The 18,447-nt window shown below is 37.1% G+C and overlaps 1 protein-coding gene across 1 annotated transcript in view; it reads right to left on the reverse strand.

The window, feature by feature from the left end:
- The window catches only part of ZNF804B (zinc finger protein 804B), a 142,007-nt gene extending 123,948 nt beyond the window's left edge, over positions 1-18,059 (reverse strand). The window contains exons 1-3 of the mRNA XM_063708069.1: positions 17,997-18,059; positions 6,058-6,099; positions 2,901-3,041 (exon numbers count right to left, since the gene is read on the reverse strand). Coding sequence (XP_063564139.1) covers positions 2,901-3,041; positions 6,058-6,099; positions 17,997-18,059 — 246 coding nt within the window. The remainder of the gene's footprint in view (positions 1-2,900; positions 3,042-6,057; positions 6,100-17,996) is intronic.
- Positions 18,060-18,447: the final 388 nt, after the last annotated feature.

Raw genomic sequence — 18,447 nt, forward strand, 5'->3', positions numbered from 1 at the left:
GCCATGAAAAAAATATGTCTGAATTTGGCCAAATCTCTATCCATAAAAACCAGTGAAAAGGAAACCAAGGAAAATGTTGAAAGACAAAAGTGAGTAGAATTTTGCATAATCCCAAATGTGGGAAAGGAACTGCAAAATGTACAATTTTAAAAGAGATGGAAAAACCTATAGATTAAAATATACCAAAATAAACTTCAAGACATGCCAACCAAAAGTGTGGATATTTAGGGATCCTAATTTCAATGAATTCAAATTTACAAATCATTTATAAGACCACTAAGGTAACAAGAGCACTAACTGGTATTTAAAAATTTACTGTTGATTTTTAGGTTAGATAATAATCAAAGCATCAATTTTAAAGCATGACCATATATCTTGAAATACTTTCAGATAAAATGATATACCATCTGGCACTTGCTTCAAAATAATGTAACAATGGTGGAGGTGTGGTGAGCGGTGGTGGTATAAATCAAGCAAGACTGATTATCATTGAAGTTGGGTGATAGCCATTAGTTCACATTTATATACGTTTGAAATTTTTCATTTTCAATTCATTTTAAAATATAGATTGCTAGATCCCATCTCAGAATTATTGAACTAGAATATCTGATGAAGATTCTGGGAATCTGAACAATTAACATATTCTGAGCTCATTGTTATGCACACTAGGATTTGGGAATTACAATCCTAAAACAATTTATCTCATTATCTTGCCCTTGTCAGAGAAATGAAGCCAACTATATACATATATCTTACGTTTAGGGATAAAAGCTGTGTCTTCGTCAGGCTTGCATTTCCCAAGGATATATATATACACACACACATATGTATATACATATATATACACACACACACATGTATATACATATACACACACACACATATATATACATATACACACACACACATACGTATATACATATACACACACACATATACGTATATACGTATACACACACACATATACGTATATACATATACACACACACATATACGTATATACATATACACACACACATATATGTATATACATATACACACACACATATACGTATATACATATACACACACATATGTATATACATATACACACACACATATGTATATACATATACACACACATATGTATATACATATACACACACATATATACGTATATACATATACACACACATATATACGTATATACATATACACACACATATATACGTATATACATATACACACACATATATACGTATATACATATATACACACATATATACGTATATACATATATACACACATATATACGTATATACACACATATACTATATATACACACATATATACACATATACACATATATATATTTAGTATACACTCAATACAATGCTAGTGATGTCTGACGAAATATTTATTTTTGTTTAATCTGAATAAATATTTGAGATAGAGTATACAAGACTTACCCACACATTCCAACATGCCAGGTCCATTTGGTATCAGGAATGTGTACCTTGTTACAGCTGTTAGCAATAATCTTTGCCCACATGAAATTTTTTTTCTCAGTCGGTGGTATTTAACATTCCTAAATTGCCAGTATCGCCATACCTCAATCAGCAAGGATAACATCTAACCAGATGAGAACAATAGCCTCTTCCTTCACATTTGGAGAGTAGGTAATATAGGCAGCCATATGTAGTATATCCACACTAATAATATAGATGCCCATATGATCTTTCAAGTAAATAAACTGAAATGTTTTCACCTGTGATTACCCCTAGGCTTTTCCCTTTTGGATTTTTTGTTTGCCTGTTTTCAATGTTTCATTTATTAAATAACAACTTTGACTTTCTTAAGAGAGTATGCTTAGGAAAATGTAATCTTTTATTGAGAATTGCTTTCCCAAAGACCTAATATTTCCTATAACTTAGAATCCTTGAAAGATGTAGACTATAATAGATTCTGTAATAGATTCTGTCCTAATACTAGTCCAGGATTCTAAATCTGTCACTAACTAGTTAAGTAACTTTGAATAAGACATTATTTTTCCTGGGTCCTGGTTTCCCTACATACAGTTGACCCTTGAACAAAGATGTAGACTATAATAGATTCTGTAATAGATTCTGTCCTAGTACTAGTCCAGGATTCTAAATCTGTCACTAACTAGTTAAGTAACTTTGAATAAGACATTATTTTTCCTGGGTCCTGGTTTCCCTACATACAGTTGACCTTTGAACTGAATGGGTCCACTTACATGTGGATTTTCTTCGACCTCTGCCACCCCTGAGACAGCAAGACCAACTCCTCCTCTTTCTCTTCCTCCCCAGCCTACTCATCATGAAGACAATGAAGAGGAAGACCTTTATGATGATCCACTTCCACTTAATGAATAGTAACAATATTTTCTATTCCTTATTTTCTTAATAACATTTTCTTTTCTCTGGCTTACTTTATTGTAATAATATAGTATATAATACATGTAACATATATAAAACATGCATTAATGGATTGTTTATGTTACAGTAAACTTCTTCCTGGTCAACAGTAGGCTATTAGTAAATTTCTGAGGGAATTAAAAATCATATGCAGATTTTTAACTGCAAAAGTTATATGCGGATTTTTGACTGACATTCCTAACCACTGTGTTGTTTAAGGGTTAACTGAATATAATTCTAAAATAAATATGTCAGTCTACTCTCAGATTATCTCTAAGTTTACCTCCAGCTTTATAGTAGTTCTAGGAAAAAATGACTTTGGATAACATTTAAACACAAAACACAACCTTTCCAGGGGGGAAAAAGACATAAAATGTTCTCACCTCACAGTCTTATATGGCAGTAAATAAGGTCAAATTCATACAGTTCTGTTCTGAAGGTATAAATACAGGAATATGAAGGACTTTTCCCACTTTGGCTTACCTGCTTATGAGCATGGTCATAAGAATTAATATGATTGTCAAACTCCTGGTGTTTGTGATACTGCTTGTCACATAATTCACAGTAAAAGTTTGCCTTTACATCTTCCAGGGCCTTTGCTGTGGACTTCTTTTCTGCAAAATCCTTTAAGAAAAAATACAAAAATGTTGGTTATACTTCCCTCTAATAGCATAACCAGATCTCGTATTAATCAAGGTGGTATTTAACTTAAAGAAATATGATGGAGCACATTCTTTTCTGGGAATTCATGACACTGTGAAAATAACTTTTAGTTTAGGATCATCACTAACTTATCAACTGACATATCATGATTTCTAAAGTAGCCCTGGCCTGGAGCTTGGTTTTTTCCTCATCCTTCTTCTTGCCACCCATTTCTAGGTTGTGATTGTGCCTATTACCAAGCACATCACTGGCCATTCTTCTTTATATCCTTCATAGCCCTCTGTTTTTCTGGTATTATCCCTTAAATTTTAGTGTCCTATGCAATTCTATCTTCAGCCAAATGATTTATCCATTTCATATGCTCTCCCATGGGTGTCCCCATTCACACTATAGATAGAGCCTGATGTATCCATTATGTGCAACATTGCCAAAGCCTCCTCCACAAGCATCAGTTCCTGCTGCACATTACCAATGGGTTTATGTCCATGTTCTTCAAAATATTCTCCTGAAAATTTGTAGTATGCTCCACTTAAAACAGTTTTGGCTACATAATTCTCCTGCTTAAAATCCTCTTTTGATTATAGAATCTCTTTGATTATAGAATAATAGTGGCAAATGTTTACTGAGTATAAACTATGCACAAGGTATATGAATTATCTCATCATTCCTCACAACAACCCTATGAGTAAGGTTCTATTTTCATCTGCATTATAGATGCATCAACCAGTGCTTAGAGAGATTACACACTCATGGGCTCCAAGTTAACAAGTGGAGAAGGAATTTGAATTCAAACAACCTATGCCTGGCTGCTTTGTTAGTAAACAGCTGTGATTTGCTATATTCCTTTAAAGCCAACCTTCTCAATATACCAGAAAAACTTCTTACCTTGCCTGTATCATATTTTATCAAACCCTGCTTCTATATTTTCCTCTTTAATTCTATTACCAGATATGTCACATAGCATTAAATTATCTGTTTTCATGTCTATTTATTCCACCAATTTTTTGAGGGAAGAAGCTATTTTATTCATTTTTGTTACACAATACTAAACAACATATTGTCTAGCCCAGAATATGTGCTACTTAATATGCATTACGTAAATTAATGGATAATCATGGTTTATATATTTATGCCTCATACCATTCTACAACTTCTGCTCTATTATCCCAATACCAAATAAAAGAGTGACTGGCACTTTGAGAATACCAAGTAAATATGTGTAAAGAATGAATGAACAAACTAAAGAATGGATTTTATCTTTGTTTCTCCAAAACGACTACCCTCAATAGAAAGAAATCGGGTCATAAGTGTACATCATAGGCAAATAGCTGACCAGAAAAGAAAGTAAGCAGAAATAATGTACGCATATTTTCAGAATGGGGTGAAGTAATGGGACAATTAATTTAGACGTGTGTAACATAATGATTTAAGCCCAAATATAAGAGGGTAAAACACATGGCAAAAAGAAAGAAGGGAATGATACCATTAACTAACAGCACAACTAGACCAAGTATATGGATTGCCTATCTAAGACAGTTAAAGTAAGAATTTGGTTACATTCTAGAATAATGGCGGATATAGAAAATTAGTGGACAGGCTGTAGCCAGTAATGAGAATGGAGACTGATTTCAAGGTCAAAACCCAGTTGTTGAAAGAACTAGGATAATTGCCAGCTGATACAATCACTATTGAGAAGTGAGACGGGAATACAGCATTGAGATGGTGCTAAATCCCTTGATTTAGTAGACTTAGAATCAAGGGAAACCATTATTTCTCCACTCTTTCTCGCTAAGTTATTTTTCTTTTTTTGAGATGGAGTTTCACTCTGTCGTGCAGGCTGGAGTGCAATGGCGCGATCTCGGCTCACCGCGACCTCCCCCTCCCGGAGTTCAAGCGATTCTCCTGTCTCAGCCCCTCCAGCAGCTGGGATTATAGGCGCACACCACCGCGCCCAGCTACATTTTTTTGTATTTTTAGTAGAGACGGGGTTTCACCATGTTAGCTAGGCTGGTCTCAAACTCCTCACCTCAGATGATCCACCTGCCGCGGCCTCCCAAAGCACTGGGATTATAGGCGTGAGCCACTACGCCCAGCCGGTATTTATTTATTTATTTTTCATGTCCTTTCTTAGTATAATCACAGGGACTGGATTGAAACTAGGGATTCCTTTGTTTTAATCATACTTCTTATTTATTTATTTATTTATTTATTTATTTATTTATTTATTTATTTATTTTGAGACGGAGGCTCTCTCTGTTGCCTAGGCTGGAGTGCAGTGGCGTGATCTCGGCTGACTGTAAGCTCCACCTCCCGTTTTCACGCCATTCTCCTGCCTCAGCCTCCCGCAGTAGCTTGCACTACAGGAGCCCGCTGCCACGCCCGGCTAATTTTTTGTATTTTTAGTAGAGGCAGGATTTCACCGTGTTAGCCAGGATGGTCTTGATCTCCCGACCTCGTGATGCGCCCGCCTCGGCTTCCCAAAGTGCTAGGATTACAGGCGTGAGCCACCGCCCCCGGCCTAATCATAGTTCTTCTTTCTTCCTTATGACAGCAGCCTTAGAAAACTGACAATGTTCTTAAACATTGGTCAACACTGCCTTAGTGCTCAAAAATACCTTAGCCTCATGAGCTGGAGTAGGGGAACAACTGAAAATTCAGGATAGATTTGAGGCTAAAAATGTATTTTTATATTCTTTCAGATTATGTAGGAGATTTTATGACAGTAGTTCAATGGTCAAGAGTGAATGTTTACCTTCATCTAAACATTCTATATTTCTAAAACGTTCTTTAAGTATCATATTGATGATTTTTAATTCAAAATTTTACAATTTTAAGACAGCTTCACCAAAATTTAAGTTTAATACCATCTTTTTCTGAACACTTATATTTTACAAGGTCGTTAGACTAAACTACATATCACATTTCTTGCTTCATTATTCTTGCCAGGAAATTATGCAGATATTCTTATCTTTCTTACCTCTAAGGTGCTAATGACAATCTCCAGGGCATATTCTGGCCTCTTTATTAAGAGAGAAAGAGTGAACAGGTGAAGTATAAATTCTACCACAAAACATACAAACATAGACTGAATTATAAGGATAGAAATCTCTATTATTTTTCAAAAGAGGCAACTGATATTTAGTAATTTCATGTTTTGTATAAAATCTAATGGCTAGGTAATGGTAAAGGGGGACATGCTTTTCACTGTCTCCATGCTACCTCATCCATCCAACGGTCTATCCACACATGTAACCATCCATTCATTCAACTGTTTATTAAGTATTCATATATTCAAGAATCTCTTATTTAGCAACTTCTAAATGTCAGTTTCTTACTGGGTCTTACACTCATTAATTTACAGTTTAATGGGAAAGAATTACATGTAAAGAGGTAAAAACTATAAGTTGTGATAAGAGTGATAATCACAAATTGCTATTAAGGGTTACCTAGATCAGACTACTTAAGAATAATTAGAAGTTAATGTCTCTCTCATATAGCATTATATACACATTATTAGCACACACTATTTCTTGGCTTTTTGTTGAATGACAGGATACTTTTACTGAAAAAATGGGCCTGAAGGTAAATAAGATGACTTACTCTCTGAAATAATTACACAATCTTTAAATATATTTAGAGATGAAGTGTCATATATGAAAGGAGTAAAAAATGATGACCTATTCTCAGTATCAGTAAAGTTTTAAAATAAAGAAAGAATTATAGATGCAAGATTTGATATATAATTAATTCATTCATTTGCCAGTTATTTAAATTTCCCTTCTTACAGTTTGCCTAGAGGAAGAGGTTTTGAAAGCTTATCTGACAGAAAAAAAATGTATGACATAAAAGAAAGCTTCTTGTTAATCACTCTCAATGATTCATTAAAGGTTGAAAATAAATTACAAATTGAATATTGAATATGACAGTTATCTTAACAAGAGTCATTTTTAAAACATTCGGTAATGCCAATGGGCATTTTTTGTTGTCATTCAGTATGAATTCCGTAGTAATTAATTACTTTTTATAATTAATGTTTTGGGTGCAAGGAGAGAATATGTACTTTTTCACACCAAAAATTTTACATTAATGCGTAAAACAGGTATGTTTTTTAAAGTGGCTAGTGTTCTGACTAGAGTAATGCACTTAGAAATATGTTTGCTATCAAATTGTTATTATTATTGTAATTATTATTACACATAAACTCCTCATGAACTACATTGTAAACTAGAAATGTGCCAAGCACTTCACACTTGTTCACTCACTTAATCTTCACAATAACCCTATGAAGTATGTTCTATTATTATCTCATTTAAAGATATGGAAAATAAGGCACAAACATGTTTAGAAATTCATTCACTGGATTAAAGCTCAGATCTGCCTGACTTCAGAGGTATGATTCACCATACTCAAGGCTGTTCCAATTACTTAGCATTTATCCAGATGCCATATAAGTCCAGGCTGTCTCCGCTAACTCATTTGTGGGTTCGGGATGATATGGAGCAGTTAAATCCCAGGAAGAGTGAGAGAACTAATTATAATTTTAAAAATGTATAATGCTCTTGAAGCTGAGAGATGGGTACTAGGAAAATGCAAGTTAGTAGTCTTGTTGCATTGGTTGTGAATATGTGCTGTGATTATGAAAAAGAAAGGGAAGAAATCAATTGCTGTTCTTCATAGCTCCTTATGGGTAATACCAGCACAGAGCTGTGAGAATTGAATTCATATTCTTTGCTTGAAAGCCCACATTTGACCCTTCACTGTTATGTGTAAGAGATTGCTTTAAGAATTCTAATATTCTCTAACTCGTTCTATTATATTAGCCCCAAATGAAATCCTACTTCAAAGAAAGTGAATTTTCCCCTCTTCCAATCAAGTGGCTGCTGCTGAGTCAGAACACTCTTTTGGCACCCATCATCTTCCTGCATCTCTGTAACAGCTTGGATAACAGAAAACTTGCTTTCGAGGTTTCATTCACTTATTTATTCGTTTTTATAATACGAAAAAAAATCTTTGTCTTTGAGAACTGACTAGCTTGAATGTCAGCCTCTGTCTTACAGAAGTTCAAACTCTGAAGGTTTCAGTTATCTCAGAATAGATTAAGGGGGATAATAATAAGTAGCTTACAAGATTGTTGTGAAGAAAAAATTGGATAATTTTTAGGGAAGTACTAAGTATACCACATGGCAAATATAGGTGATGGGGCTCAGAATATGCCACCCCAAAATATGACTGTAGGAAACCTAACTATGCCACTCCAGTACGCCTCCTTAGCATAAGGATAATTTTGAACTAGTTATTTTAAGAAATTATAGACATAGGAGAAGCTTTGAAAAGTTACCTACCCTTTTCTAGATAAATTTACACCTATAAAGGAAATCTTTACTTGTAAAGGTGTCTCCTAAGACACCTAAGACAACCTAAGAGAAGGCTAGCTCTAAATTACTAGAGACTCTTAATCAATGGAAAAGGCATAGACTTAAATCTGCATAACAAACACTTTCCTGTTTTGTAGTAACACTTTTCATGGGTCTTAACCTGACCTTTCACTGCGTACTTACCTCACTTTTCACTGCGTACTTCTTTGTTTTGGAGAATGATGATATTTAAGCCTGAAGTCTAAGACAATTCTTTGAAATTTAGTCTAGAAGTTTATTTATTTCTCCAGGTTATCTCCCATGTGCACAAGAGGTATACATGTTATCAAACTTCTGTTTCTTATCTTGTTAATTTGTCTTTTGTTACAGGAAGTCACAGCAAAACGCTTGAGAAGAAGAAAATTATTTTTCTTCCCCTATATAGGTACTCAATGTTTGGATGTTCTGCAGTCTGTTTGTGTGTGTGTGTGTGTGTGTGTGTGTGTATCACTGAATGCATGTGACACTATAAAATTATTTTTCACAAAATACTATTTTCCCCTGAGTCTACAAAGCAAATTCCTGATGGAAATTTGGGCAGGTGAGAGGAATTTTTATCATCTTTAGTCCACTATCTCATACAAAGCTAGCAAATTTACAAAGAGAATAAAATATCTAGGAATACAGCTAACAAGGGAAGTGAAGGACCTCTTCAAGGAGGACTACAAACCACTGGTCAAGTAAATCGGAGAGGACACAAACAAATGGAAAAACATTCCATGCTCATGGATAGGAAAAATCAATATCATGAAAATGGTCATACTGCTCAAAGTAATTTACAAATTCAGTGCTGTTCCCATTAAACTACCATGGACATTCTTCACAGAATTAGAAGAAACTATTGTAAAATTCATACAGATTCAAAAAAGAGCTTGTGTAGCAATGACAATCCTAAGCTAAAAGAACAAAGCTGGAGTCATCATGCTACTGGACTTCAAAGTATACTACAAGGCTACAGTAACCAAAACAGTATGGTACTGGTATAAAAACAGGCACATAGACCCATGGAACAGAATAGAGAACTCAGAAATAAGACCACAAATCTACAACCATCTGATCTTCAATGAACCTGACAAAAACAAGTAATCGGGAAAGGACTGGGAGAACTGGCCAGCCGTATGCAGAAAATTGAAACTGGACCCCTTCCTTTCACCTTATACAAAAATTAACTCAATATGGATTAAGGATTTATATATAAACCCCAAAACAACAAAAACCCTAGAAGAAAATCTAGGCAATAGCATTCAAGACACAGGCACAGGCAAAGATTTCTTGATGAAATTGCCAAAAACAATTGCAACAAAAGCAAAAATTGACAAATGGGATCTAATCAGAGAGCTTCTGCACAGCAAGCAAACAAACAACAACAAAAAAACCCCCACTATCATCAGAGCAAACAGGCAGCCTAAAGAGTGGGAGAAAATTTTTGCAATCTATCCATCTGACAAAAGTCTAATATCCAGAATCTAAAATAACTTAAACGAATTAACCAGAAAAAAACAAACAACCCTATTAAAAAGTGGGCAAAGGGCATGAACAGACACTTCTCAAAAGAAGACATTCATGTGGCCAATAAACATATGAATGAAAGCTCAACATCACTGATCATTAGAGAAATGCAAGTCAAAACCACAATGAAATACCATCTCTCACCAGTCAGAATGGAGATGCTTAAAAAGTCAAGAAACAACAGTTGCTGGCAAGGTTGCAGAGAAATAGGAATACTTTTACACTGTTGGTGGGAATGTAAATTAGCAACCATTGTGGAAAACAGTGTAGTAATTCATTAAAGATCTAGAACTAGAAATACCGTTTGATCCAGCAATCCCATTACTGGGTATATACCCAAAGGAATATAAGTCATTCTATTACAGAAATACATGCATACTATGTTCATTGCAGCACTATTCACAATCGCAAAGACATGGAATCAACTCAAATGCCCATCAGTGATAGACTAGATAAAGAAAATGTGGTACATAGACACCATGGAATACTATGCAGCCATAAAAATGAATGAGATCATGTCCTTTGCAGGGACATGGATGGAGTGGAAGCCATTATCCTCAGCAAACTAATGCAGGAACAGAAAACCAAATGTCACATGTTCTTATTTATAAGTGAGAGCTGAATGATGAAAACACATGGACACAGGGAGGAGAGCAACACATACTGGGGCTTCTCCAGGGGTGGGGTGGGGGGAGAGAGTGCATTAGGATAAACAGCTGATGTATGCTGGGCTTAATACCTAGGTGATGGGTTAATAGGTGCAGCAAACCACCATGGCACATGTTTACCTATGTAACAAACCTGCACATCCTGCACATGTACCCAGGAACGTAAAATAAAAATAAAAATAAAGCTAGCAAATTTAATTTTCTTTGCATAATTAGGGTTTTCAGGAGTTTTTAATCTCTGTTTTTTTTACTTTTACCTATTTAATAATTCCAAACATAGTCAAGAGAGCATCATAAGTACTTAATTAACATTAATATTACTAATGTTGATTTCTCCAAAGTTATGATTGATTTCTTTTTTTTTTTTTTTTGATATGAAGTCTCACTCTCACCCAGGCTGGGGTGCAGTGGCATGATCTCAGCTCACTGCAACCTCTGCTTCCCGGTTCAAGTGATTCTCCTGCCTCAGCCTCCTGAGTAGCTGGGACTACAGGTGCATGCCACCACGCTCAGCTAATTTTTGTATTTTTAGTAGAGATGGGGTTTCACCATGTTGACCAGGCTGTTCTAGAACTCCTGACCTCAGGTGATCCACCTGCCTCAGCCTCCCAAAGTGCTGAGATTACAGGTGTGAGCCACTGTGCTGGGCTGATTGACTTCTTTTGTAAAAAGGATAGTCTTTGCATTCCACAATATCTAACATGGTACTTGTTACTTAGAAAAACTCAGTAACTATTTATTGAAAAGTGAAATTAATAATAATAATAAAAAGGCAGAGAATGCTTTTCTCTTACACTCATAGACAGTATGGCCTACCCTGGCAACACAAGTCATATCACGGAGAATTAGACTGTTGGAATAATGTTAGAGTAGGTAGGTAAGTATAATTCCAAACACATGGTAGTTTTAGACTTTTAGAACAATCTTTTTTACGTAGATTCTGAGATCTATGTTGCATATTGAAGAGTTTTCCTAAAGTAATGGAGAGTGGCAATTGCACACAAATCCATAATCAGAACTGCAGATTCTTGTTTTCCAATGCTGTTCCCATTTTACCATAATCAATTGTTTTTCTTATAGTTCAGTGTGAACCAACTATCCATTAGCCAGACTTGGAATGAGACATAAACAAAATTTGACTTTTCCATCAATGCCCAGGTAAGGTGTGATGTCAGTCACTAACTAGTTTTGAAAGGGATTTTTTCTCCTCTTATTAATGATTCATCAAAGATGCCCACATTAAAAGATAAATACAAGCACATTAAACATGTGAAATTGTCGCTCAGTGGCGTTCCCTGGGGACAACTCAGCATTGTTTCTAATTTGGAAAGAATGACAAATTTCTGACTTACAGGCAGGATGCCAGACTGTTGACTACATTTCTGTACATAAAGAAAGAAATATTTAAAGTTTGCTTAAATAATTGCCTATTTTGGAGATGTTTCTTAATTGACTGCAATTGAACAGGGATTATTATTATTATTATTATTTTATTTTTTTGAGAAAGAGTCTCACTCTGTCGCCCAGGCTGGAGTGCAGTGGCGCGATCTCAGCTCACTGCAAGCTCCCCCTCCCAGGTTCAAGTGATTCTCCTGCCTCAGCCTCCCGAATAGCTGGTACTACACGCGCCTGCCAGCACGCCAGGCTAATTTTTTGTATTTTTAGTAGAGACGGGGTTTCACCGTGTTAGCCAGGATGGTCTCGATCTCCTGACCTTGTGATCCGCCCACCTCAGCCTCTCAAAGTGCTGGGATTACAGGCGTGAGCCACCGCGCCCAGTCTAAACAGGGATTATTTTTTAGGAACACATGCATTTCCGTTAGAACCACAGTTATCAACGTTGGCCACCACCAATTTCATCTTCCTCAGCATGAATTAATATACAGTTCTTCCACCAGAAAAACACGTTAGAAAGGAAATAAGGAAGTGCAGGTGAATCCAAAGATAATCATAACAGCAGCTACTGCTTTATTGCTTAATCGCTTAATCATGCTTATCTGTCTAATGGAAGGAAAAAGAGGGAGGATATAATTTCCAGATTTCTTAATGATCAGATACAGATGCTACATTGCACAAGTTTATAAAGGCCGTAGATTGTTTTGCAGAGTTGCTTAACAACCAATAAAACAGGGCTAGGCGCGGTGGCTCACGCCTGTAATCCCAGCACTCTGGGAGGACAAGGCGGGTGGATCACGAGGTCAGGAGATTGATACCATCCTGGCTAACATGGTGAAACACCGTCTCTATTAAAAATAGAAAAAAATTAGCCAGGCGTGGTGGCTGGCGCCTGTAGTCCCAGCTACTCGGGAGGCTGAGGCAGGAGAATGGCATGAACCTGGGAGGCGGAGCTTGCAGTGAGCCGAGATTGTGCCACTGCACTCCAGCCTGGACGACAGAGAGAGACTCTGTCTCAAAAAAAAAAAAAAAAAAAAAAAACCAATAAAATAGTAAATATAACACACATAAACCAATGAACTTTTGCTGACACAACGCAGTATTAGCCCACCAAAATGCAAAGACTATCAGTCTCTCTAATACAGAACATTTCAGCACTCACCAGTAAAATCAGACAATATCCTTGAGTGAGGAAGAAAAAAGAGTGACTAAAAAATATGCATATTAAGCCTGGGTCGGGAAAATGCTTGAAGCAATTAAATTACAGTGAATTCTTCACCTAGAGTTTATGTTTACCAAATGTCTATTAAAGAATACATGAATTAATAAATGTAGTGACTGAAAGAACGAATACATTTGACTGATTGATTGATTTATTTTTATCCAGTTATTTAATGTGCTAAAGGGGAGAGAATTGGAATTCCTGAAATATATATGGTGGTATAAAAACTCATATAACTGTAAAACACAAAGACTGAATCTTAATGCAAACTGTAGATTTTGCTAATAATAATGTATAAATATGGGTTCATCAACTACAATATACTAACTGATATTGTTTGGCTCTATGTCCCCACCCAAATCTCACCTTGAATTGTAATAATCCCCATGTATCATGGGAGGTACTCAGTGGGAAGTAATCAAATCATTGGGGGTGGGTTTTTCCTGTGCTGTTCTCATGATAGTGAATAAGTCTCATGAGATCTGATGGTTTTATAAAAGGGAGTTCCCCTGAACATGCCCTCTTGCCTGCAGGCATGTAAGATGTGACCTTCCTCCTCATTAACCTCCTGTCATGATTGTGAGGCCTCCCCAGCCATGTGGAACTGTGAGTCAATTAAACCACTTTCCTTTGTAAATTACCCAGTCTTAGGTATGTCTTTATTAGCAGCATGATAGCAGACTAATACAGTAAATTGGTACTAGTAGAGTGGGGTGCTGCTGTAAAGATACCCAAAAATGTGGAGGCCACTTTGGAACTGGGTAACAGGCAGAAGTTCAAATAATTTGGAGGGCTCAGAAGAAAACAGGAAAATGTGGGAAAGTTTGGAACTTTCTAGAGACTTGTTGAATGGCTTTGACCAAAATGCTGATAGCAACGTGGACAATAAAGCCCAGGCTGAGGGTCTCAGATGGAGATGAGGAACTCATTGGGAACTGGAGCAACGGTGACTCTTGTTATGTTTTAGCAAAGAAACTGGCAGCATTTTGCCCCTGCCATAGGGATTTGTGAAACTTTGAACTTGAGAGAGATGATTTAGGGCATCTGGCAGAAGAAATTTCTAAGCAGCAACCCATTCAAAAGCTGACTTGGGTGCTGTTAAAAGTATTCATTTTTGTGGGTTTGTTTGTTTGTTGTTTTGTTTTTTGAGATGGAGTTTTGTTCTTGTGACCCAGGCTGGAGTGCAATGGCGTGATCTCAGCTCACTGCAACTTCCACCTCCTGGGTTCAAGCAATTCTCCTGCCTCAGCCTCCTGAGTAGCTAGGATCACAGGCACCAGCCACCATGCCTGACTAATTTTTGTATTTTTAGTAGAGACAGGGTTTCACCACATTGGCCAGGCTGGTATCGAACTCCTGACCTCAGGTGATCCACTCTCCTCGGCCTCCCAAAGCACTGGGATTACAGGCATGAGCCACCGTGCCTGGCCAGCATTCAGTTTTATGTATTCACAAATACATAGTTTGGAATTGGAGCTTATGTTTACAAGGGAAGCAAAGCATAAAAGTTCAGAAAATTTGCAGCCTGATAATTCAATAGAAAAGAAAACCCCATTTTCTGGGAAGAAATTCAAGCTGGCTGCAGAAATTTGCATAAGTAATGAGATGCAAAATGTTAATCGCCAAGCCGATGGGAAAAACCTCTCCAGGGCATGTCAGATACCTTCATGGCAGCCCCTCTCATCACAGGCCCAAAGACCTAGGAGGGAAAAATGGTTTTATGGGCCAGGCCCAAGCCCCTCTTCCAGTGTGCAGTCTTGGGACTTGGTGTCTTGTGTCCCAGCTGCTCCAGCCATGGCTAAAAGTGGACAAAGTACAGCTCAGGTCATGGCTTCAGAGGGTGTAAGCCCCAAGCCTTGGCAGCTTCCACGTGGTATTAAGCCTGCAGATGCACAGAAGTCAAGAATTGAGATTTGGGAACCTCCGCCTAGATTTCAGAGGATGTATGGAAATGCCTGTATGTCCAGGTAGAAGTTTGCTGCACGGGTGGGGCCTTGTGGAGAACCTCTGCTAGGGCAATGAAGAAGGGAAATGTGGGATTTGAGCCCCCCACACAGAATCCCCACTGGGAAACCGCCTAGTGGAGCTGTGAGAAGAGGGCCACCATCCTCCAGACCCCATAATAGTAGATCCACCAACAGCTTGCACTGTGTACCTGGAAAAGCTGCAGACACTCAATGTCTGCCCATGAAAACAGCCAGGAGGGGGAATGTACCCTGCAAAGTCACAGGGGAGGAGCTGCCCAAGATCATGGGAACCTACCTTTGGCATCACTGTGACCTGGATGTGAGACATGAGGTCAAAGGAGATCATTTTGGAGCTTTAAGATTTGACTGCCCCACTGGATTTTGGACTTGCATGGGGCCTAAACCCCCTTTGTTTTCTCCAATTTCTCCCATTTGGAATGAATGTATTTAACCATTGCCTGTACCCCCTTTGTATCTAGGAAGTAACTAAGTTGCTTTTGATTTTACAGGATCATAGGTGAAAGGGACTTGCCTTTTCTCAGATGAGACTTTGGATTTGAACTTTTGGGTTAATGCTGGAATGAGTTAAGACTTTGAGGGGCAGTGGAAGGCATAATTGGTTTTGAAATGTGAGGACATGAGATTTGGGAGGAACCAGGGGCAGAATGATATAGTTTGGCTCTGTGTCCCCACCCAAATCTCACCTTGAATTATAATAATCCCCATGTGTCATTGGAGGGACCTGGTGGGAGGTGATTGAATCATGGAGGGTGGGTTTTTCCTGTGCTGTTCTCGTCATAGTGAATATAAATTATGAGATCAGGTGGTTTTATAAATGGGAGTTCTCCTGCACATACGCTCTTGCCTGCTGCCATGTAAGACGTGACCTTGCTCCTCATTCGCCTTTCGTCATGACTGTGAGGTCTCCCCAGCCATGTGGACCTGTGAGTCAATTAAGCCTCTTTCCTTTATAAATTATCCAGTCTTGGGTATGTCTTTGTTAGCAGCATAAGAACAGTCTAATACACTAACTCACCACACAATGCAAAATAATAAGAGAAAGTGTTTAGGATTGGGCAGAGTGTATAGGAACTATGTGTACTTGCTTTTTCTAATTAGCAGACTATATTTTTAGAACAGTGTTCTAAAAATAAAAGTATTCAACAAAGTCACATTTTAATAGTCCTACCTTCATTGAACTCAGAAAACAATGTGTGGTATAAGAATAATCGAATCCATGCCACATGATGCCTACAGCTGCACTGCAGGCATGCAGAATAACAAACATGAGACTTACTTTACATGAAGAGATTTTGAGACTGTCAGTTCCCCTCCATCATATCCCATGAGACCAACCCTTTGCAACCCTCCAGAAAAGCAGGACCTACTGAGTGATCATGTTTACAATCATTAGGTCCACTGGAAATTCAAGGGTAAAATCTTTATGATTGGAAGAAAGATTTTGGAATGTGTCTATTGTGTGGGTGTGTGAAACATGATAAGAAAATGAGTTTTCTTCCTCCAGACTGACAATGCTGTTCCATTTATAAAGGTAGTAATTACCACCTCATCAATTCAGCCCACAGGTAGGTATAACTGTAATGAATACAGACATATTGCATTCATCTAAATTGAATACATTTAAATGAATATATCTATTGTGCATTAGGAAGTACTTTCGTTTAGCCATTACTCCTGATGTAGCTACTTATTGTAAAAATGCAATTAATAGCATCTGACATTTCATTTCCTAATATAAGAAAAGTCAATGAAAAACGTTGGACAACTAAGTTTTCTGGAAAGTTGCTAGTGATACCTGCTCAGTTACAAACCATTTTTCTTTTAATTTAAAATTTGTGAGAGTCATCTATGAGAGAAATGACCATTAAACAATGCTGATCTAGCCACTGCTTCACCTTTCCTTGGGAATTCATTGTAAATATGTTCCCTTCAAATAGATTCAGTGAATTTCAAGTAAGTTTTCCTCCTCTGAACTTCTTAAATTGTTCTGGTATTAATCTCTGCTGTGTTTATGTTCTACATGTGCTACACACAGGCCTGCAAACTCCTAAGATGACATATTAAAATAGTATAAAGCCAATGGCTTTGCTTTTAAGAAAAAGCAAGTCAGATGAATTACAAAACACCAACGACATCTCTCTATTCTCCTGAACGTCTGCTATCATGTCTAATAATAAGTCTGCTGCTTGGTTTACTTGTTCTGTACCAGAGATGTTTAAAAAGTGATTGTGTTCACAAAGGCACACCATTATTTCAAACTGGCTGCTCCAGGCTTCTATCTGTTGAAATTCTAGTGGGTAATTTAATTTCAAACTTAGAGAATACTAGAAATTGTGAAAAAAATTATGCTTTACAGAAGCTCTATGTCTTAAATCTAAAATACTAACTTTAAGCTGAGAAAATGTGTCAAAGTGAGAAAAAAATTAAAAAATGTAGTTTACTTTGAGAGAAAGATATTTACAAGGGCCAAAAGAGCCGCTATAAACTACTTATGCTTGTCTATTGAATAGTCTTCACATACAACTGCAAAACTTGGATAAGTGACGTCAGAAAACCTCAAAAAGAAGTTCTGTACATCAGTTTATGCACATATACCTGCATTTATGAGAACTAACTAAAAATGCTTGTGAGCTGGAGTCAGAAAGCCTAATTAGCTGGAAACTGGGGCCAATGTTTATGTGTATCGTAATGGCAGCGCTGATGGTGTAGCCCACACATACTGTGGCAAACAGCTTACATTTGTCCAAGATTGTCACAGCTGCTTCAGCTCTTGGAGAATCCATACTTACTGTTACCACTGGTGTCAACTCAACAAGCCATACTGAGTTGGGCTCCAATCTATTCTGTATGTGCATTTGTGTGAGTATGTACATGTGTGTGTATGTGTGTGTGTGTGCTGTGTAGAGAACTAGTCTAAAAAGAGATGTATTGTAGCTACAATAGAAGAGAAGTTGTGGCCCATTGTAAAAAAGTAAAATAGAAAGTTAGAATAATCACACAGGTAGGTAATTGGAAGCAATCTCCACAATTTTTTAAGAAAATTAATCCAGGAAAAGTTCTTTGGCTTGTCAAACGTTTATGCAAGATGATAAATAGCAGATCTGGAATGAGAATTCAAGTCCTGACTCCTGTCTTTGAGACCAATGGCAGAGCAATTAATTCAGGAGGGTC

This window comes from Gorilla gorilla, chromosome 6, assembly GCF_029281585.2.
Source record: "Gorilla gorilla gorilla isolate KB3781 chromosome 6, NHGRI_mGorGor1-v2.1_pri, whole genome shotgun sequence".
NCBI classification, from domain to species: domain Eukaryota; kingdom Metazoa; phylum Chordata; class Mammalia; order Primates; family Hominidae; genus Gorilla; species Gorilla gorilla.